Here is a 22,432-nt window from a genome sequence, read left to right on the forward strand (position 1 = left end):
CTTGGAGTGCAAGGGGCATTGTGTGTTGGTTCTCCAGAACAATGCAACTATGTGGACTCCTGGCAGCTCCCTCTACTGGGCTCAGGGCCTGTGAGGACTATGGGGCTCTCCTGTAGCTAGCGTTGTAGGCATCCGCCTTGGTAATGGGGACTGCTGGGGATCTCCCCCTTACCTTTTCCCCATACTGGGGAGTCTGTTGTGGGTCTAAGCTAATCCTGGACAGATGCTTTGCTTCCCTGTCTATGTTGCCATCTGGAACTTACAGGGGGGTTTTGTTTTTTCCTTGCTGAATTTCAGTGTCTTCCCTTAGATATCCCACTCAAAGTGTAGTTATTTATTTGATGTTTTGGCTCTTCTTTGTGGAGGAGATGAGCACTGAGTACTTCTAGTCAGCTATCTTCCAGATCACTCTGGGAATATCTCAAAATGGTTACTTTTACCCTCCCCCCTCCCCCACGCTTGTTAGAAACATGAGGAGTTTCTCTTGGCTCTTTACTGTCAGAATCTGGTGAGACTCCAGGAGGTAAAAGCCACAGAAGTATGGAGGGGGCGTCCTAAGACTGAAACCCCTAGAAGTTTCTCACTCTTGTGCTAGTCTACATGCTGCAATTTTTCAACATGTAGCAATTTTTCAAAGTTACTATTAAGTGTTCCTACCAGTTTATGGATGGCTCCAGCAGCTTCTGATCCAGGTAAGCTGATCTCAACAGTGATTCTTTGTACTTGCCTGTACTTCCAGATTTCATGGTGGCAGTTTGTCCTGTGACCTTAATTCTCTGATAAGTTCAAGAAAAGTAATTTATTTTAAGTTTGTTCAGCTTTTTAAATTATTGTAATAAAGAGAGAGATGACAGCTGGGCGTGGTGGCTTACGCCTGTAATCCTAGCACTTTGGGAAGCGGAGGCGGGCGGATCATGAGGTCAGGAGATAGAGACCATCCTGGCTAACATGGTGAAACCCCGTCTCTACTAAAAATACAAAAAATTAGCCAGGCCTGGTGGCAGGCGCCTGTAGTCCCAGCTACTTGGGAGGCTGAGGCAGGAGAATGGCATGAACTTGGGAGGCGGAGCTTGCAGTGAGCCGACATTGCGCCACTGCACTCCAGCCTGGGTGAAAGAGCGAGACTCCGTCTCAAAAAAAAAAAAAAAAAGAGAGAGAGAGAGAGATGACTTCTCAATATCAATAAATTTGAGAATAAGAAAAAAGGTATTTTCTATTTATACACAAATTTACAATTTCTGGTGCTCCTTTATTCCTTTTTGTGGATCCATATTTTCAACTTGTGTCATTTTTCTTCAGCTCAAAGAACTTTTGAAAATATCTCTTTTAGCATAGATTTTCTGGCAATAAATTATCTTACCTTTTGTTTGTTCAAAAGTATCTTTGTTTTGCCTTTGTTTTTAAGGTTACTTCTGTGGGTCTAGAATTCTAAGTTGGCCAATTATTTCCCCTTTTCAGCACTTGAAAGATGTAGTTCCACTGCCTTTTGGATGAGAAATCAATGAATGTTCTGCAGTGTCACATTTTCTTTTTTCTTTTCTTTTTTCTTTTTTTTTTTTTTTTGAGACCGAGTCTTGCTCTGTCACCCAGGCTGGAGTGCGGTGGCACAATCTCAGCTCACTTCAAGCTCTGCCTCCCGGGTTCACACCATTCTCCTGCCTCAGCCTCCCGAGTTGCTGGGACTACAGGTGCCCGCCACCACGCCCAGCTAATTTTTTGTATTTTTAGTCGAGACGGGGTTTCACCGTGTTAGCCAGGATGGTCTCAATCTCCTGATGTCGTGATCCGCCCGCCTCAGCCTCCCAAAGTGCTGGGATTACAGGCGTGAGCCACCGCGCCCGACTTTTTTCGAGATAGAGTCTTGCTCTGTCGCCCAGGCTGGAGTGCAGTGGTGTGATCTTGGCTCACTGCAACCTCCACCTCCTGGGTTCAAGTGATCCTCTTGCCTCAGCCTCTCAAGTAGCTGGAATTACAGGTGCGCACCACCACGCCTGGCTAATTTTTGTATTTTTAGTAGACACGGGTTTCGCCATGTTGGCCAGGCTGGTCTTGAATTCCTGACCTCAGGTGATCTACCCACGTCGGCCTCCCCAAATCACATTTTCTGTTAAACCTATCCAGTGGAGTTTTTATTTTAGAAATAATAACTTTCAGCTCTAGACATTCCATTTGCTTATATTTTATAGCTTCAACTTCTCTTTTGAGATTCACTCTCTGTAACCTCTTCATGTTTATGTTTTCCTTTAAAATCTTTTTTATTTTTTGAGACAGAGTTTCACTCTGTCACCCAGGCTGGAGTGCAGTGGCACTATCTTGGCTCACTGCAACCTCCACCTCCTGGGTTCACACCATTCTCCTGCCTCAGCCTCCTGAGTAGCTGGGACTACAGGCGCCCGCGACCATGCCTGGCAAATTTTTTTTGTATTTTTAGTAGAGACAGGGTTTCACCGTGTTAGCCAGGATGGTCTGGATCTCCTGACTTTGTGATCTGCCTGCCTCGGCCTCCCAAAGTGCTGGGATTACAGGCGTGAGCCACTGTGCCCAGCCTTTTTTTTTTTTTTTTTTTTTGAGATGGAGTCTTGCTCTTTCACCCAGGCCAGAGTGCAGTGGCACTATCTCGGCTTACTGCAAGTTCCGCCTCCTGGGTTCACGCCATTCTCCTGCCTCAGCCTCCCGAGTAGCTGGGACTACAGGCACCCGCCACCACACCTGGCTAATTTTTTGTATTTTTAGTAGCGAAGGGGTTTCACCGTGTTTGCCAGGATGGTCTCGATCTCCTGACCTCGTGATCTGCCCGCCTCGGCCTCCCAAAGTGCTGGGATTACAGGCGTGAGCCACCGCGCCTGGCCCTTTTTTTTTTTTTTTTTTTTGACAGAGTCTCACTCTATCCCCCAGGCTGGAATGCAATGGTGGAATCTTGGCTCACTGCAACCTCTGCCTCTTGGGTTCAAGTGATTCTCGTGCCTCAGCCTCCCAAGTAGCTGGGATTACAAGTGCATGCCACCATGCCCAGCTAGTTTTTCATATTTTTAGTAGAGATGGGGTTTCCCCATGTTGGCCAGGCTGGTCTTGAACTCTTGGCCTCAAGTGATATACCTGCCTCAGCCTCCCAAATTGCTGGGATTACAGGCATGAGTCACTCTGCCTGATCTCTTTTAGAATCTTTAAACATATTTGTAATAGCTCTTTTTATTCTCTCTCCTTTTTTTTTTTCTTTGAGATAGAGTCTCACTCTGTCACCTCGGCTGGAGTACAGCAGTGCAATCATAGCTCACTATAACCTTGAACTCCTGGGCTCAAGTAATCCTCCCACCTCAGCCTCCTGAGTAGCTGGGACTACAGGCATGCATCACTACACCTTGCTCATTTTAACGTTTTTTATAGAGACATGGCCTCACTTTGTTGCCCAGGCTGGTCTCAAACTCCTGCCTCTAATGATCCTCCTGCCTCAGCCTCCCAAAGTTCTGGGATTATAAGCACAAGCCACTATGCCCAACACCTCCTTTTATTCTCTATATTGTAATTCTGTCATCTCTGTCATACCTGGTTTCATATATGTTTACTAATTTATCTTCATTTATGTCATGTTTTTCCACCTCTTTGCATGTCTAGTAATTTTTGATTGAGTGTTGGACAGTATGAATGCTATGTTACTAAGTGTTTGGATTTGTCATCTTCCTTTTATTGAGTTTTGTTTGTTAAGTAGTTAATTTACTTGTAGATCAACTTGATCCTCAAGTCTTCTCTAAAAGTTTTGTTAGAGAAGGTCTCAAGTAGCCTTTATTCTATGGATAACTTAGGTCTACACTTAAGGCATGGCCTTTCTGAGTTTTCCGCTGAATGGCCAGAGTTTTCAGCAATTTTTCTCCACCCTGACTTGTCCTGCATGAGCTGAGATGACTGTTCAGGTCAGAGCTCCTCTGCAGATTTTCTTTGCCCCACTTTGTGGAGTCTCACTCTACACATGCCCAGCTTCATATTCAGCCAAAGACTCAAGGGGACACCTATGCAGATTTCTGAAGCTCTTTTGCTGTGTGGCTCCTTCTTTTTTGGTAGTCTGCCCTTCAAATTCTGCCTCCTTTGTTGCCCCACTTTCCACCCTCTGTCCTGTAATCTCAATAGGAGGATTGGACTTCCTTTGGTATCCTCCTCCTCAGGCTGTGGTTAGAAAATTGTTCCTAGAGAGCCAGGCAAGGCAATTGTGAACAAAAAAATGACATTTTAAGAGACAAAAAAGGAAAAAACAAAACAAAAAGACTTGTTTTTCTTTCTTCAGGGATCAGTGTCATGTACTTTCTGTTTCCAATATCTGCAAACAGTTTTATATGTTTTTATCCAGTTTTATGGTTTATGGCAGGAAGATTATCTAATAGTAGTTACTACATCATGGCCAGAAGCAAATACATATAAAAATTCCCTCCCTCTTCTCTTTCTTTCTTTCTTTTTTCTTTTCTTTCTCTTTCTTTCTTTCTTTCTTTCTTTCTTTCTTTCTTTCTTTCTTTCTTCTTCTTTCTTCTTTCTCTTTCTTTCTTTATTTTCTTTTTCTTTCTTTGTTTGTTTCTTTCCCTTTCTTCCTTTCTCTTATTCTCTCTCTCTCTCTTTTCTTTCTTTCTTTCTTTTTTTTTTTTTTTTTGAGACAGAGTCTTGCTCTGTCACCCAGGCTGGAGTGCAGTGGCACAATCTCAGCTCACTGCAAGCTCCACCTCCCAGGTTCAAACCATTCTCCTGCCTCTGCCTCCCAAGTAGCTGGGACTACAGGCACCCACCACCACACCCAGCTAATTTTTTGTATTTTTAGTAGAGACAGGTTTCACCGTGTTAGCCAGGATGGTCTCAATCTCCTGACCTCATGATCTGCCTGCCTCGGCCTCCCAAAGTGCTGGGATTATAGGCGTGAGCCACTGTGCCTGGCCTCCTTTTTTCTTTTCTTTTCTTTCTTTCTCTTTCTTTCTTTCTTTCTTTCTTTCTTTCTTTCTTTCTTTCTTTCTTTTCTTTCTTTCTTTCTTTCTTTCTTTCTTTCTCTCTTTCTTTCTTCTTTCCTTTTTCTTTCTTCTTTCTTCCTTTCTCTCTTTCTCTTTCTCTCTTTCTTTCTTTCTTTTTTGAGACAGGGTCTCTCTCTGTTACCTAGGATGGAGTGCAGTGAAGCAATCACAGCTCACTGCAGCCTCAACCTCCTAGGCTCAAGCAATTCTTCCCATTTTAGCCTCCTGAGTAGCTGGGACTATAGATGCGCACCACCATGGCCAGCTAATTTTTGTATTTTTAGTATAGATGGGGTCTCGCCGTGTTGCCCAGGCTGGTCTCGAACTTCTGGGCCCAAGTGATCCACCCACCTCAGCCTCTCAAAGGGTTGGGATTACAGATGTGAGGCACCATATCTGGTCCATTTTCTTTTAAATTGAATGCCAATACTAACTTGTTGAATACCAATTCCAATAACATCTGTTGAATAATCTTTCCTTTCCTCACAAATTTTAAATCTCATCTACTAAATTTGTGTACACACACACCCGTTTTCTTCTATGGCACTATTCTATTAGTTTTTTCTCTTCATACATGTATCCTAGTTCTTTATGATTTTATGTTTTAAATATTAAATAGAAAAAGTTTATTGTAAATATGATACAGAAAGAAAGTTAAAATTCCATTATTTCCAATGTCTTCCTTAGGTTAATCACTGTAACAGTTTCATGAATATGCTCCCAAACATTTTATATAAAAATATATTGACAAAAAGAACAATACCTAACACTTATTAAGCTTTTACTATTTTTTGGTTTTAGGTTTTTTTTGAGACAGAGTCTCACACTGTCACCCGGGCTGGAGTGCAATGGTGCGATCTCGGCTGACTGCAACCTCTGCCTCCTAGGTTCAAGTGATCCTTCTGCCTCAGTCTCCCGAGTTGCTGGATTACAGATGTGTGCCCAGCTTTTTTTTTTTTTTTTTTTTTTTGAGATGGAGTCTCGCTCTGTCGCCCAGGCTGGAGTGCAGTGGTGTGATCTCGGCTCACTGCAACCTCTGCCTCCCGGGTTCAAGTGATTCTCCTGCCTCAGTCTCCTGAGTAGCTGGGATTACAGGTGTGCGCCACCACGCCCAGCTAATTTTTTGTATTTTCAGTAGAAACGGAGTTTCACTGTGTTGGCCAGGCTGGTCTCTAACTCCTGACCTCGTGATCTGCCTGCCTTGGCCTCCCAAAGTGCTGGGATTACTGGTGTGAGGCCCCGCGCCCGGCCAAGCTTTTACTGTTTAACATAGTTTCTAGGCACTGTTCTAAGTGCTATACAAATATGGACTCCTTTACTTCTCATAATAACCCTATATGGTGGGGATTACCCTCTCCTTAACAGATGTGGAAACAGACATCAGGGATCATGCCCCGGGTCATATAGCTAGTCAATGGCAAAGCCATGATTTGACGACCTGGCAGTCTGGCTCCGGAGCCCAAACCTCCTATTGCTTCTTCATTCTCACAGATGGTCTCACTGGGCACCATAAAGCTTCTAAGCCTTTGGCTGCCTAAAACGTCCCATTGCTGTGTAATTGCAAGTTCTTTCATGACTGTGTATGTCTTTCCCAGTGAGGCAATTTGTCACCTTCTTTGCCTATTTTTGGTTGAATCATCTTTTTATTGTTGATCTTAAGCAGCTCTGTGGATGTCAAGAAAATCCACTCTTAGTCTCATGGATTGCTAATATTTCAAAGGTGTTTATTTACTTTGCTTATGATTTTTTTTTTAATTAGCCTTTGAGTGCTTTTTTTGCTTCTGTCTTACAAGAATTTCAAATTCTTCTAGAATCCAATTTACCAGTGTTTTCCTTTAATGTGGTGGTTCTTAGCCCTGGCTATGCACTATACACAGGCTTTTACGTTTACAAAGCTCCCAAGTGATTCTCCTGTGCCACTGCACTGAGGCTTCCTCTACTTTAGGATTACAAAATTCTTAGCTCTTTTTGTTCTCCTTGGTAATTTTACTTTGTATTTGCATCAACCTATCTAGAATTTGTGGTATTTTTTGATTGTTTATTTGTCTGTTTTTAGACAGAGTCTTGCTGTGTCGCCAGGCTGGAGTGTGCTGGCACCATCTCGGCTCACCGCAACCTCCAATTCCCTGGTTCAAGTGATTCTCCTGCCTCAGCCTCCCAAGTAGCTGGGATTATAGGCATGCACCACCACGCCCAGCTAATTTTTGCATTTTTAGTAGATAAGGGGTTTCACTATGTTGGCCAGGATGGTTTCGATTTCCTGACCTCGTGTTTTTTTGAGACGAAGTTTTGCTCTTGTTGCCCAGGCTGGAGTGCAATGGCACGATCTTGGCTCACTGCAACCTCTGCCTCCTGGGTTCAAGCGATTCTCCTGCTTCAGCCTCCCAAGTAGCTGGGATTACAGGCATGTGCCACCACGCCCAGCTAATTTTGTATTTTTAGTAGAGACAGGATTTCTCCATGTTGGTTAGGCTGGTCTTGAACTCCCGACCTCAGGTGACCAGCCCACCTCGGCCTCCCAAAGTGCTGGGATTACAGGCGTGAGCCACTGTGCCCAGCCTATATACCATATGGTTTAATTATTGTCACTTTATCATACATTTTTATATGGTCAGAAAAGTCCCTCTTGATTTTTTTCTATGCTGTACTCAGCATTTCATTTATCTGTTCTTTCAGATTAGCTTTGTTATGAATATTTCTATTTCCTTGCACCCATCTTTTTACACTCCCATTTCTCCAGGGGAAAACGTCCAGAAACAAATGAATCCTCAGGTCTGGAACTCAGGAGAAGACTCTGGACTGAGCTATGGATCTGGAAACTCCCAAACAGAGCAGTGGTTCCAAGCTGGAGACGATTTTGCACCTGGGGGACGTCTGCAAGGTCTGGAGACAGTTTGGGTTGTCACAACCGAAGGAGTGCTATGGCACCTAGTGGGATCAGGCAGGGATGTTGTTAAGCACTGTACAGTGCACAGGACAGCCCTCCCCAACAGAGTTCCTGGACTGTACGTGTTAATGGTGCTGGGGCTGAGAGGCCACTGATGGACTCGTGGAGCTGGCGAGGCGGCCCTGGAGTCTGTGGCCTGTGAGGGAAGCGGGAACCTCTGAGGGAGTGCAGTGTTCAGCAGCATCCACCCATCCAGCCACGAGGCCTGGCACAGGAGTGGGAGAGGAGGTGGACCTGCCGTAGACCCCACAAGCCTGTCAAGGAGCTGGGACTTGGAGTGAAAAGGAGAGCGATGTGGTCAGAACTGTGCCTTAGAAAGACCACTCTGGACACAGAGAAGGGGCTGGGGAGAGGCGAGGGCTGCATGGTGCTGTGGCTGCCTGCTGGAATGGCAGGCTAGGCCATTGTGGGCAGCAGTGAGGGAAGGGGTGATTTGGGAGCTGGAAGAGGCAGGACAGGGCAACGGGCTGGACTTGAGGGGTGAGAGGAGCTAGTGACCTTTGGCATGTAGCAAACAGTTCTCATGCCCTGCCACCAGCATCATGCCAGGGCAGGCTGGGCTCTCACCCTCACAGAATGTCCCATGAATAATTATGTAACTAAAAGTGCTGTGTGTTGCAGGTAGCAACTAACCGGGGCTGGTGGCGTGGGCAGTAAAAAGAATTTACCAAGACTGTTGTAGGTAAAGAAAGGCAGATTTATGAGAGAAAGCAGGAAAATACGTTGCAAGAAAGCAATGGGCAATCACCAAGAGAGGCGCTGGCAGCAAGAGCCGAAGGCATGCTGGGGATTTTATAGGATGGGGCTTGTGCCGGAGAGGGCCATGTGCAGTGCTGATAACGCCCAGGTTGCAGGGAGCTAGCGCATTTTTCTATCAGCCGAGGGTCTGGTGATAACTGGGCGTAGGAAGATGGTGATTTGTCTGCACGGGAGGGCCATGTGTCCTGGACCATGAAGAAAGGCAGACTCACAGCTTCTCCGCTCTCTCTGTTGCTTTCCCCTGGTCCCGCCAGTCTGACTCCTTTCCCTCATTAGGACTCCGCAGCATGGACACCGTGAAGGGAGGCAGAGCCCGTGACAGGAATGCTCAGCCAGGGAGGCTTCTCTGATGAGGGCCAGAGCTGTCCAGGCCAGGCCTGGGGGGACAGACGCACATTCACGTTCAAGGTTTTGTTTGAACATGGTTTCAATGAATCCTCTCAATGTTTTGAAATTCCAGCTTAGTTTCAGTCGTCTACAAAACCTTTGCTCCTCCGTAGCACCACCCCCTTTATGTTGTTATTATCACAAATGACATCTTGACACACTGGGCCACGAGCAGGATTTATAATTATTGTAATATGCAGTTGTCTCTTTAAATTGCAAGGCACTTACAGCGAAGGTGCCTGCATGCTCCCTCTAGTCCCCCAGGGAAGCAGCCCGAGCCCCCGGGAAGGGCCAGGTATTAACTTGCCAGACATCGCAGCTCCTTCCAGGCTCCCAGCCGCTCTTCCGTCAGTGGATTCCAATTCTGAAAATCAGCTCATGTCCAGAAACAGCACGGGAGTGTGACTTCCTGCTGGGGCAGCCCCTCAGCCCCTGCCCTCTGTTGACTCTTACATGTGAAGCTTCCCCCTTGTTGGCCACTGGTTTCACCCCTGAGGGCACCGTGCTCTGTTACCACCCCCTGTTACTGCCCCCAAGCCCCTCGGTGGCCACCTGCCTCATCCTCCCCACGGGGATTAGGGAGCCCGGCTCTGTAGCTGCGTCTCCCATCATCAGCACAGGCTGCAGAGGGGGAATCCCTCGACTCTCCCACCCTCAGCACAGGCTGCAGACGGGGAACCCCTCGACTCTCCCACCCTCAGCACAGGCTGCAGACGGGGAACCCCTCGACTCTCCCACCCTCAGCACAGGCTGCAGACGGGGAACCTCTTGACTCTCCCACCCTCAGCACAGGCTGCAGACGGGGAATGCCTCAACTTCCTGGTGATGCTGGTGTTCTCCCCAGGGCTTCCTGCACACCCACCTCCCTCCACCCCATTCCTTCCTCTACCAGCTGCCAGAGAAATTGAGGGTTTCTGCTTCACTGTGAGCTGGCTACCACTTTTTTCAAGGCTTTTAAGAGCCATTCCAAGTTTTCCCCACCTCCTGGGTCCTGAGAAAGTGCCCCACTGCAGCAAATGTTTCCAGACCCTTGGTCAAGCTCCTCACTCTCCCATCCCAGGACTTCTCTTCTGCCCCAGCTGAGGCCATCAACCAGTTCTTGCAATTACTTAGCTGTGCAGCCCCTTTCTCCCTTTTTAGGCTTAGCACCCTGCCCCTTCCCGTTGGTCTGTGCTGGGATTTAGCCCTCGCAATTGGCCTGGCAGGCAGGTGGGACAGCTCCTGAGGCGAGCACTTGCTTCCTGGTGAGACAGGTGATTCCCTAACATCTCCAGCACAGTAGATGTGCTCACCTTTATGGGGCAGGAGGACCTGTGCACTTCCAGAGGTTCCAGAGGACTGGAGGGTCCTCATCGTTACATCTTTGGGACCCAGATTTTCCCCAGGGAACCCTTACTTTCTACCTTTGCAGAGCTGACCCACCGGTGGCCCTTCACTCCGGTTAAGTGCCTGTTTACCTCTGTGGTAGCGGCACTCCAGTCTCACACCGAGCTTGGTAACAGCTCTCAGGATGTCGGTATGGGGAACCAGCCCGCTGTCCTGTCTTTGTTGGTTTGGTTGCTCCCCACTCCCAGTTTTTCAGGGGCCTGCATCATCCCACCAGCCACAGCGCTGTGCTCCACCGAGATATTTTCCCAGATCATCACTCATGAAGCTCCCACCATGTGCCAGGGACCACCGGACCTCCCAGCCAACCAGGACAGCAGCCTCTGCACCCTTTGGGTGGTGGGCAGGACAGTCCCAGATCCTCTCCTGATGCCACTTATGTTAGTCCAGGTCTTCCAAGATGCAGATGGGATAAAGGTATAAGGATTTGGTTAGATTTTATTAGATGATGAAGGCTGAGTGTGGTGGCTCGTGCCTGTAATCCCAGCACTTTGGGAGGCCAAGGTGGGCAGATCACTTGAACTCAGGAGTTCGAGGCCAGCCTGGGCAACATGGTGAAATACCGTCTCAACAAAAACAAACAAACAAACAAAAATTAGCCTGGCATGGTGGTGTGTGCCTGTAGTCCTTGCTACTTGGGAGGCTGGAATGGGAGGGTTGCTTGAGTCCAGGAGGTGGAGGTTGCAGTGAGCCGAGATCACGCCCCTGTACTGCAGCCTAGGTGATGGGAATGAAGCCCTTTCAAAAAAAAAGAGAAGATTTTATTAGATGATGAAGATTAGATATTGTTGTTATTATTAGAGATGAAGCATGGAGGTAGCTAAGAAACCTGGAAGAGCTTCAGAATGTGAGTAGCTCTAACTTCCAGAGAGGAAGAGAGGGAAAGAAGGTTGACTGGGAGTGACCTAGATCACTAAACAACCTAAGGAAGGTTCAGGAAAGCTGCCAGGGAGTTCTTGAGCCAAAGAAGTGTGGCCTCAGCACAAATGCAGAGACAGATTCTGAGCACAAGAGCTGAGGCCATTGGTCATGACATTCCCACAGTTGGAGGCCTATGAGGCACACTTTCAAGGAAACTGCAACTGTTTAAAATAACAGTAATGTCCTATGTGTGTGTTTTTTTTTTAAAGAAAGGCTGAAAGTTAATTAGCTCATCATCCACCTGAAGAAGCAAAATCAACCTAAAACAAGAGGTATAAAGAGAAGCACTAATTAGATAGAAACTAACATGCACTGGAGACAATCAAACCAAAACTGGTTCTTTGGCAACACTAATCAGAATGGCAACCCTCTGGGCAGGTGGGGAAGGGGGAGCATAAATAAACAATTTAAAAGTAGGCCAGGTGCAGTGGCTGACACCTGTAATCCCAGCACTTTGGGAGGCTGAGGTGGGAGGATCACTTGAGCCCAGGAGTTGGAGACCAGCCTGGGTAACATAGCAAGACCCTGTCTCTGGAAAAAATTTAAAAACTAGCTGGACATGGTGGCATGCACCTGTGATCCCAGCTACTCAGGAGGCTGAGGTGGGAGGCTGGCTTGAGCCTGGGAGGTTGAGGCTGCAGTGAGCTGAGATTCTACCACTGCAGTCCAGTCTGGGTGACAGAGCAAGACCATGTCTCAAAAAATAAATAAATAAATAAATAAAGTGGACACAGCCATAGATATAACATAGATTTAAAAGATAATATGAACAATTTTAGGCCAATACATTTCTAGAAAAATATAACTGAACTAACACTGACTCAAGAGGAAATAGAGAACCCAAATAGTCTTATAACTTTTAAAGAGATAGAATCAGTAATTAAAATCACAAACAAAACATCAGGGCCAGTCAGTGAGTTCCACTGAACTTTCAAAATATAAATTCCCTATAGAAATGCTCTCTAACTCATTTACAAGGCTAGCGTAACCTGGATATCCAAACCTGATGAGAACAGTGCAGTGCACAGCTGCAAAAAGTCTAGACAAGTTATTGGTAAACCAGATCTGAATTGTATGCAAAGATGATTATGTTTGATTTACCCCAGGAATGACAGGTTGGTTTAACTTTAGGAAATCAGTTTATGTAAGCCATTCCCTTAACACATAGAAGGAGAAAAATTAGGTCATTTCAATGCAGAAAAAGCATTTGACAGAATTTATCACCTATTCGTGAGAAAAACTCCTAGAAATTAAGACTAGAGGGGAACTTTGTGACCTGATGAAGGGTATCTTTTGAAAAAAAAAAAAAAAAAAAAAAAGAACAGGCCTGGCGTGGTGGCTCATGCCTGTAATCCCAGCACTGTGGGAGGCCAAGGTGGGTGGATCACCCTGAGGTCAGTAGTTCAAGACCAACATGGCAAAACCCCATCTCTACTAAAAATACAAAAATTAGCCAGGTGTGGTGGCACACGCCTATAATGCCAGCTACTCAGGAGGCTAAGGCAGGAGAATTGCTTGAACCTGGGAGGTGGTGGAGGTTGCAGTGAGCTGAGATAGTGCCACTGCACTTCAGCCTGGGCAACAGATCGAGATTTCGTCTAAAAAAAAAAAAAAAAGAACATAACAGGCCGAGTGTGGTGGCTCATGCCTGTAATCCCAGCTCTTTGGGAGGTTGAGGCAGGTGGATTGCTTGAGGTCAGGAGTTCAAGATCAGCCTGGCCAACATGGTGAAACCCCATCTGTACTAAAAATACAAAAAAAAAAAAAGATTAGCCAGGCATGGTGGCACACACCTATAATCCCAGCTACTTGAGAGGCTGAGGCCAGGAGAATTGCTTGAACTCTGGAGGTTGAGGTTGCAGTAAGCCGAGATCATGCCACTGCACTACAGCCTGGGCAACAGAGTGAGACTCTGTCTCAAAAAATAAAAATAAAAATAAACAAAAGAATATAATAAACATCATATGTAAGTATGAAAGGTTGAATGTATTTTATTTAAGATGAGGAACAGGACAGGTTCCCACTGTCACATTTTTGTACATCTTTGTACTTACTTGCATTGTGAGTCTCAGCTAGCACAGAAAGATAAGAAAAAGAAATAAAAGCTATAAGAATTGAAAAAGAAAAAAAGTATTGTTTTGGTATATCTATATAGAAAACAGAGAAATCTAACAATAAGTTATTAGACTCAATCAGGAAATTTAGAAATGTTGCTCTACATAAAATCAATTTACAAAATAACTGGGTTTCTCTTTCTTTCCCTCCCCTCCCCTCCCCTCCCTCCCTTCCTTCCTTCTTTTTCTTTTTTGAGATGGAGTTTCGCTCTTGTTGCCCAGGCTGCAGTGCAGTGGCACGATCTCGGCTCACTGCAACCTCCGCCTCCCAGGTTCAAGCGATTCTCCTGCCTCAGCCTCTCGAGTAGCTGGGACTACAGGCACATGCCACCATGCCTGGCTAATTTTGTATTTTTAGTAGAGATGGGGCTTCTGCATGTTGGCCAGGCTAGTCTCGAACTCCCGACCTCAGGTGATCCTCCCGCCTTGGCCTCCCAAAATGCTGGGATTACAGGCGTGAGCCACCGCGCCCGGCCCAAAATAACTGGGTTTCTAAACGAGGGACAGAAAATGCAACTTTAAAAATGGAATCCTTCACAGTAGTGTGAAAAACATGAAACACTTAGAAATAAATATAGTATAAATGTTCAGGACCTTGGTGGAGAATATTATAAAAGTTTATAGGATAAACTAACGATGACCCTAATAATTAATACATATGTATTGCATAAGGATTGAAAGCCTCAATACCAAAAATGTATATTTCCCCCAAATTTATCTATTGATTCTATATAATTCCTGTCAAAAGTCCACTGTGTGCATGTATATAACCTGACAAGTCGATCCTAAAAATTATAAGGGCAAATAAAGGGTCAAGAATAGCAAAAATTTGGCCAGGTGCAGTGGCTCACACCTATAATCCCAGCACTTTGGGAGGCTGAGGTGGGCGGATCACCTGAGCTCAGGAGTTCCAGACCAGCCTGGGCAACATAGCCAAGCCGTGGCTCTATAAAAAATACAAAAATTAGCTGGGCATGGTGGTGCACACCTGTGGTCCCAGCTACTCGGGAAGCTGAGGTAGGAGGATTGCTTGAGCCCGGGAGGTGGAGGCTGCAGTGAGCTGAGATTGTGCTATTGCACTCCAGCTATTGCACTCCAGCCTGGGCAACAGAGTGAGAGCCTGTCTGAAAAAAAAAAAATTCAAAGAAGAACCCAGGTAGAGGCATTAACCTTTTAATAAGAGTTTTGTAATCAATGCAGGGAGTATTGGCCCAGAGCAGGTGAAGAGTTCGTCTGAGCAGAGCAGAGAGCAGACAGTTGGGGCCCTTCTGTGAATGGTGTCATGACAATTTAATTATATTAAGATGATGAAAATGGCGCCTGCCTCACATCATACAGAAAAATCATTTGCAAGTGGTTTAAAATAGAAAAAGCAAAACTGCACAAATTTTAGAAGAGAACATAGGAGAATCTATTCTCAAATCTCCCAAAGAATCTCTCACAACAATGAACAAAGGAAGAATTTCCTAGGATTCAAAAAGCACAAAACATAGGGAAAAGCTGGATATATTTCGGTTACAGTATAATGAGGAACTTCTACATATCAAAAGAATCACGAAATAAGCAAAAGACAAATCACAGGGTGAGAGAAGATACTGCAACTCTACACATCTGATGGAGGATTTGTGCCCAGAACATGTAAGGACTTCGACAAGTCAATCAGAAGGAGAGACAGAATCCAGTTGAAAAGTGGGTGGAAGATTTGAACAGGCGTTTTGGCAAAGGGGAAGACGTGAATGGGCAAGGAATGTGAGAAAATGCCCTACTCCATTAGTGAGCAGGAAAACGCAGATTAAAACAGAGTGAGGGACCTGAAATGCCTACCAGACTGACAAAAACATGAAGGCTGATAACACTAGAGTGTTGGAGAGAATGCCAAGCGAGCCAGGGTCTGTGTGGTGCTGCGGGACGGTCATCGCTGCACTTCGGGCCCTAAGGTAGCAGCATCCAGTGAGGTCGAGAGGCACGTCCCATGGCCCAGCAATTTCTCTCCTCGGGTTAGACCTGCAGGCTCTTGTCCAAGCACCAGGAGAATGACATTAAATGTTCATTGGAGAATTGAAATGGCAGGAATTGGACAGCAGCACAAATCTCCATCAAAGTAGAATGGATCAATAAATTGTCACACGACAGACTAACATATGTGGTGAAAACAAGTGATTCACAGCTACACGCAACAACACGGGTACGCTGAAGCACCAGAGGACGACAGCTCAGCTCTCTTGTGTGAATTTCAAAAGCATGGGACTGGGCGCGGTGGCTCACACCTGTAATCCCCGCACTTTGGGAAGCCCAGGTGGGCGGATTGCCTAAGCTCAGGAGTTCGACACCAGCCTGGACAACATGGTAAAACCCTGTCTTCTACGAAAATACAAAAAATTAGCCAGTTGTGGTGGCACACTCCTATAGTCCCAGCTACTCAGAGACTGAGGCACGAGAATTGCTTACACCCAGGAGGTAGAGGTTGTAGCAAGCTGAGATGGCACCACTGCACTCCAGCATGGGCAACAGATCGAGACTTTTTTTTTTTTAAAGAAATGAATTTCAAAAGCATGTACAACTGCACAATAAATTGCACATAGATGTACAGAGAGAAAGGGAACGGTGAACACAAAATTCTGGACAGTGATGACCTCTGAGATGTGGAGGTCCGGGAGGGGCTGCACCGTGCTTGGATGCTGGGATCCTCTGTGTCTTCCACAGAGCCCTAGTGCCTGTTATTATTTGTAGAATTAAATGTTAATTATATAAAGAGGAAAAAAACCCTCCTAGTTCTCCTCCCCGCTTCCCCATAAGGGGACCCAGCACACAGTGACAGAGTTGAGATCTACAGGGGACATCGCAGGAACAACTGAAGAGGTGCTGGGCTTGCAGGTGCTGTGCTGGGAGGGTGGGGTGCAGGAGCCTAGTGTGGAGGGCGGCCGGGGTGTGGCTACAACCACCACCTCCCACCGCAAGGGCTGTGACCAACTTTGGGACCCCTGGAGGAGTTTCTGGGGAACCAGAGTGACACCAGTCTGTCCAATTTGTGACCTTCCCCAGTGGCGGGAGCCTGGGTGGGTGTCTCTGGAGGTTCCAGATGGGAATTCTGCCAGGTGAGAAAGACAGAGGGTGAGGGAGTGAGGGACGGGGGTGGGGGACAGGGGGCAGCAGGAGGACTCTGAGGTTGGAGAGGGATGGGGGAGGGGCTGTGAGCAAGTGTGCTGGAGGGTCCAGAGGAAGATGGGACCCTCGAGGGGTGACAAGCTCAGCTGGTCGTTGGCTTAGACACTGCAGCAGTGCCCACCACGCAGCCTGTCCTGGACTTAGTCACCCCCAGCTCCAGACTTGTCAACTCTACACATTTCTCTTGTGGATTCTCTTCCCTATAGCCCTGGATGAGCATTTCAAACCCTCTCCTCCCTCTGCCAACCTGCAAATGCCCCCTTCTCACTCTCAGTTGCTTGTTTTGTTTCTTATTTCACTGAGAAAGTAGAATAATCACAATAAAACCCTCATCCTCCCCCAAATGAATCCTCCAGCCCACCTGTGCCTGCAATCGTGCGACCCGCTTTTCTTTCCCTGCCTCGAGTGAGCTGTCCCAAGTCTGGTGCCCTCTTGCCTGGATGAGGCAAGACACTCTTTTTCTTGCATCAGCAATTTTTCTTTCTGTTGAGTCATTGCCATCGCATACGAAGTCCAATAATATCCCCTACCTTAAAAAACAAACAAAAAAAAACTCCTTAATGCTGCATCTGTGTTGTTCCCTGTCTCACTGGACAAGCCGTCTACACCTGCTGTAGGCACTTCCTCACTGACCGAGCTGTCTACACCTGCTGTAGGCACTTCCTCACCGACCGAGCTGTCTACACCTGCTGTAGGCACTTCCTCACTGAATGAGCTGTCTACACCTGCTGTAGGGACTTCCTCACTGGACGAGCTGTCTACACCTGCTGTAGGCACTTCCTCACTGACCAAGCTGTCTACACCTGCTGTAGGGACTTCCTCACCGACCAAGCTGTCTACACCTGCTGTAGGGACTTCCTAACTGACAGAGCTGTCTACACCTGCTGTAGGGACTTCCTCACCAAACGAGCTGTCTACACCTGCTATAGGGACTTCCTCACTGACCAAGCTGTCTACACCTGCTGTAGGGACTTCCTAACTGAACAAGCTGTCTACACCCACAGTAGGCACTGCCTCACTGACTGAGCTGTCTACACCCGCTGTAGGCACTTCTTCACTGACCGAGCTGTCTACACCTGCTATAGGGACTTCCTCACTGACCGAGCTGTCTACACCCGCTGTAGGGACTTCCTAACTGAACAAGCTCTCTACACCCACAGTAGGCACTGCCTCACTGACTGAGCTGTCTACACCCACTGTAGGCACTTCCTCACCGACCGAGCTGTCTACACCTGCTGTAGGCACTTCCTCACCGAACGAGCTGTCTACACCTGCTGTAGGGACTTCCTCACTGACCAAGCTGTCTACACCCACAGTAGGCACTGCCTCACTGACCGAGCTGTCTACACCCGCTGTAGACACTTCCTCACTGACCGAGCTGTCTATACCTGCTGTAGGGACTTCCTCACTGAACGAGCTGTCTACACCCGCTATAGGGACTCCCTCACAACTCATTCTCTTCAATCCGCCCCACTCAGGCTGCTCCTCTGTGGAAACTGCTGTCCGGGTGATGGGCACCTCTGTCTTTCCACTCTGATGGCTGAATGTCGGTCCTCATCTCTATGGACCACACGCACTCCTCCCTCAGCTCCGGGACAGGGCACTCCCCCGACCCCCCACAGCCCTGGCTGCTCCTCCTCACGGGCTTCATTCTTGGGGAGTGGCAGCATCCTCTATCTCTGACTTCGGTCGCTTCCTCGGTGGTGATGCATCAGGCAGGATGACAATTGCAAGGGACCATCTACCACAATCTGTGTGATCTGTGCAAGGCGCAGGGAAGTCCCAAGGGCCAGGATTCACCACGCCCGCGTGATGCCATCCCCCGCTGGCAGGAACAAGGGGAGGATGCAGGAACTGGAACTGGAGAGAGAGAAAGGAGAGTGGTGGGTGCCTGACAGGGCCGGAGCTTCAATTGAGGTGCACAGCCAACCCTCGGTGACCTGGCAGGAGGAAGTCAGGGGAATAGTAGACACCTTGGCCTTGCTCTTTCCTTCCCTCAAGGGCCTTTGGTGCTCCTGTTGGGCTAGCATAACCAGAAACCACAGGTCAAGGAACAGGCTGATGTGGCTTTCAAAGGCCAGCTCCAGCGTCACGCAGCACGGAGGGAAGGGCAGAGCGGATGTGGCGAGCCCAGCCTCCAGGCGCAGGGCTGCAGCAGTGGCCTCTCGTCTCGGCATCCCTCGAGAAACTCCACCCCTGCATAGCATCTCCACTTCTGTCCCCAATAGGCAATTCTTAATTTCCACCCTGTGACTAACAAGCTCTTCCCTCTGTCTTCCCCATCTCGGCAAAGGGCATCCCCCTCGACACAGTCACTCAGACCAAAAATGAAGAGCCTGTGTTTCTATCTCTCCTTCACATTTACGCTGGATGCACCCTCTCTAAGAGAAAGAGGCACTACTCATGGCCCCCATGTTCAAACCACATCATCTCTCTCTGTGCTGCTGTCAAAACCCCTCCCTGGGCTCTGATTTTTCTCTGTGACAGGCCAGTTGGCAGCCTCCCCGACAGCCTTAGCACCTGCTTCCCAGCTAAGCGAACCCTGATTTTGTTTGGGGCAACTATGTGCTCGCCTAGTGGGGGCTGGCCATCCTGGTCCACTTTGACACATGTTCACTTTCCCACCCTGTTAAAGTCAGGGCCGGCCACATGGCCCATGGCCTAACGGGGTTAAAGAGACACTTGCAGGGGGAGCCTCTGAGAAGCTTTTCCTTTGTTAGAAAAGAAAATCGTAACCTGATTCACGAAGTGGTCATCCTTTGTACACCTGCCACTTCCTTCCCGTTTGAGATGCTGGTGTAGCGGTGTGATGCCCTGTGCTATGACAGCCACCCTGGGGCATGAGGCAACAGGCAGGAAGGCAGAAAGTGTATGTGGGGATTTTGGAGGGAGGAGAGACGGTGGCTTCGTATTCAGTGAGATCACAATGGCATCGTGCAAGCTGCTGCTAGCTGGGAAGCGGGTTGTTCGCCTCTGAATGCATCCTAAGTGATTCAGCACCCCAGCCTCCTGCAGTCCACACTCCACACGGCAGCCCAAGGGACCCTTCAGAGGCCTACGCGCCTCTGCTCGGAACTGTGCGGACGGCCTCCCTCTCAGAAGGCGCAGCCCGCACCCGGCCTCACTCTGCACTCAGCGCCTTGCGAGCTTCAGGTCCGAGAGGGTCCCTTGTTCCCGAAGGTCTCCCCGACCCCGGGGCAGCCTTTTTGGAGGTTGTGAGGATCCACGGGCCTGCACGAAGTGAGTGCTGTGTAAATGGTTGCTGTGCTTTCTACAAAACTGTCAGCTCCGTGAGGGCAGAGCTGGGAGCCCAGGACAGGCCCGGCCAGCGGTGGGCGCTCAAGGAGGCCTGGGGAATGGCGGTGACCCTGACAGGTTCCCTAACGGGGCGTGGCCTGCAAGGCGGTCAGAGGCTTCTCTGAGCTGAGATCCCGGAGCCAGCCCCGTGCGTGGAAACAGCAGGTCCCGCACCCGGGCTGGGGGCCCCCGACAGAAGCGTCCGCGTGGCACCAAGGCCGCGAGCCGAGCGCACCCGGAGGGTTGGGAAGGCCGGGGACCCGGCGGGGACGGGGCGGGCCGGCCCAGGCCTGGCGCCCAGCTCTGGGCTGCAGCCCCACGGCTGGTGGCGCCTCCGGGCGGAGCGAGGGGTCCGTCTGGGCCGAGTTTGAGGAGCCGAGGGCACCCAGGGGCGGTGCGGCCGGCAGAGTGGGCTCCGGGGACGGCCCGGGCTGGCGCTGAGCGGCCGTCGAGGACCCACAGGCTCGTCCGCTCCTGGGCCCGGCCCAGCCCCGGGGTGGGAGGCGCGGAGCGAGGGAGGCGCAGCCGGAGGGGCCGGGGCGGGGCGGGGGCGGCCGCGGGGCGGGACCGGCGCGGCAGGGTGGGCGGGGCCGGCGCGGATTGGCCGGGCCCCGCCACGTGACCGGCCCCTTATAGGGCGTGGCGCGGGGCCGCTGAGTCGGGTGAGGCGGCGGCGGCTGCGGCGGCGGGGCCGGGTGAGGTCCGCTGCGGTCCCGGCGGCTCCGTGGCTGCTCCGCTCTGAGCGCCTGGCGCGCCCCGCGCCCTCCCTGCCGGGGCCGCTGGGCCGGGGATGCACGCGGGGCCCGGGAGCCATGGTCCGCTTCGGGGACGAGCTGGGCGGCCGCTATGGGGGCCCCGGCGGCGGAGAGCGGGCCCGGGGCGGCGGGGCCAGCGGGGCGGGGGGCCCGGGCCCCGGGGGGCTGCAGCCCGGCCAGCGGGTCCTCTACAAGCAATCGATCGCGCAGCGCGCGCGGACCATGGCGCTGTACAACCCCATCCCGGTCAAGCAGAACTGCTTCACCGTCAACCGCTCGCTCTTCGTCTTCAGCGAGGACAACGTCGTCCGCAAATACGCGAAGCGCATCACCGAGTGGCCATATCCTGCCGGGCGGGGCCGGGCGGGGCCGGGCGGGGACCGGGGTGGGGGCCGGGGCCGGGGCCATCTTCCCGGTGGCCGGGAGGGCGCGACCTGGGGAGGCGTCGGGAGACGGGCGAGGGGGGTACGGAGCGCCCCAGGGCCCCTCGGAGCGGCGGGTGCGGGAGCATTTCCGTGAGTGCGGCGGGCGCGGGCGGAGCCCCTCTGCTCCGGACTCGTCCCTCCGCATGCCGGGTCCTGGGGATCCTTGTCGGTGCACAGTGCGCGGCCAGCCTGGAGGGCACCGAGGGCGAAGCCGCGTCCGTGCAGGTGCGAGCGCTGTGGGGACGCGGCCGTGCGCGCGCCTGGCTGCAGGTGCCTGCGTGTGCGGGCTGAGCCGGAGCCTGGCGCTGCGCGTGCGTGCGCTCGCGATGCGGGCTACATGCATGTTCACGTGCCTGTGTAGGTACATGTGGCTGCGTGTCTGGAGGGAGCAGCGTGCGCCTGCGCGGGGTCTCCCTCCAGCCTCGCCTGGGGGCGCTCGGCCCCCTCCCCTCGGGGCGCTGGAGTCGGGCGGAGCCGGGCCGGAGGCGCTGTCCGCGGTGCTGACGGCCGCCCGGGTGTGCCGAGGGGCTGGCGGCCCAGACTGCTGAGGCCCCGCCTCGCGGCCGCCCCTAGGGATGGGGGCAGGGAGTGAGGGAGACCAGGCCGCGTCCGCCAGGAGAGGGGCTCCGGACCCAGTTGTCTCAGCCCCTCCGGAGACGGCCTGGCGGTGGCTGCTGCACTGGGCTCTGCCGGCATCGGCCTCGTGTTTCCCTCCGTGCGGCGTCTGCCGGCCAGTCCTTAACTCACGCACTCCATTCGAGTATATGATCCTGGCCACCATCATCGCCAACTGCATCGTGCTGGCCCTGGAGCAGCACCTCCCTGATGGGGACAAAACGCCCATGTCCGAGCGGCTGGTGAGTGCCCGGCTGGGCCTGAGGGCAGGGTGGTGGACTCCACTTTCCTTTATGGTCTGTGCCTGAGAACAGCTTCCTCGGGCAGGGTCGTCTGGGCAGTGCCCCTCGCGTCTGAAGGAAAAGGTAGGCCTGGCAGATAACACCTTCCTCGAGGGCCAGGGCAGCTGGGGTCACCGGCTTAGCCCTGGGCGTGGCCACGTTAGCCCTGGGCCAGTCTGCCCTGTGCCACGAGCTACTCCTGCACCTCAATGGCTGTCCTGGCTTTCGGCGCTAGACTTTGATCCAGAAAACCATGTTCTAAACTTGGGGTGGGGAAGGGGCATTCATGTCTTCGGGAAGGTCAGCTCTGAATGCCATGTGTGCCCTGCTGGGCTGAGATGGGCTTTGGCCTGGATGTGGGAACCCTGAGCCTCATCCTCCAAGTTGTCTTGTGCGAG

At 50.6% G+C, this 22,432-nt stretch overlaps 1 protein-coding gene and 1 long non-coding RNA gene across 12 annotated transcripts in view; one reads left to right on the top strand and one right to left on the bottom strand.

Annotated features, from left to right (window-relative positions):
• Positions 1 to 10,083: 10,083 nt before the first annotated feature.
• Positions 10,084 to 19,743, bottom strand: LOC129524532 (uncharacterized). Its single transcript, XR_008668314.2, has 4 exons — positions 19,398 to 19,743; positions 18,304 to 18,521; positions 17,023 to 17,191; positions 10,084 to 11,199 (listed from the first exon to the last, which is right to left on the bottom strand). It is a non-coding gene; the product is annotated as an uncharacterized lncRNA (long non-coding RNA).
• An 869-nt stretch (positions 19,744 to 20,612) lies between these two features.
• The window catches only part of CACNA1B (calcium voltage-gated channel subunit alpha1 B), a 248,526-nt gene continuing 246,706 nt past the window's right edge, over positions 20,613 to 22,432 (top strand). For all 11 annotated transcript variants that reach the window (XR_008668315.2, XM_055350334.2, XM_055350333.2 and 8 more), the window contains exons 1-2: positions 20,613 to 21,053; positions 21,889 to 21,995. Coding sequence is in view for 10 of the 11 variants with exons in the window: in XM_055350334.2 (XP_055206309.2) it covers positions 20,771 to 21,053; positions 21,889 to 21,995 (390 nt within the window). In the remaining variant the exon portion in view is untranslated. The remainder of the gene's footprint in view (positions 21,054 to 21,888; positions 21,996 to 22,432) is intronic.

Source organism: Gorilla gorilla, chromosome 13, assembly GCF_029281585.2.
Source record: "Gorilla gorilla gorilla isolate KB3781 chromosome 13, NHGRI_mGorGor1-v2.1_pri, whole genome shotgun sequence".
Lineage (NCBI taxonomy): Eukaryota > Metazoa > Chordata > Mammalia > Primates > Hominidae > Gorilla > Gorilla gorilla.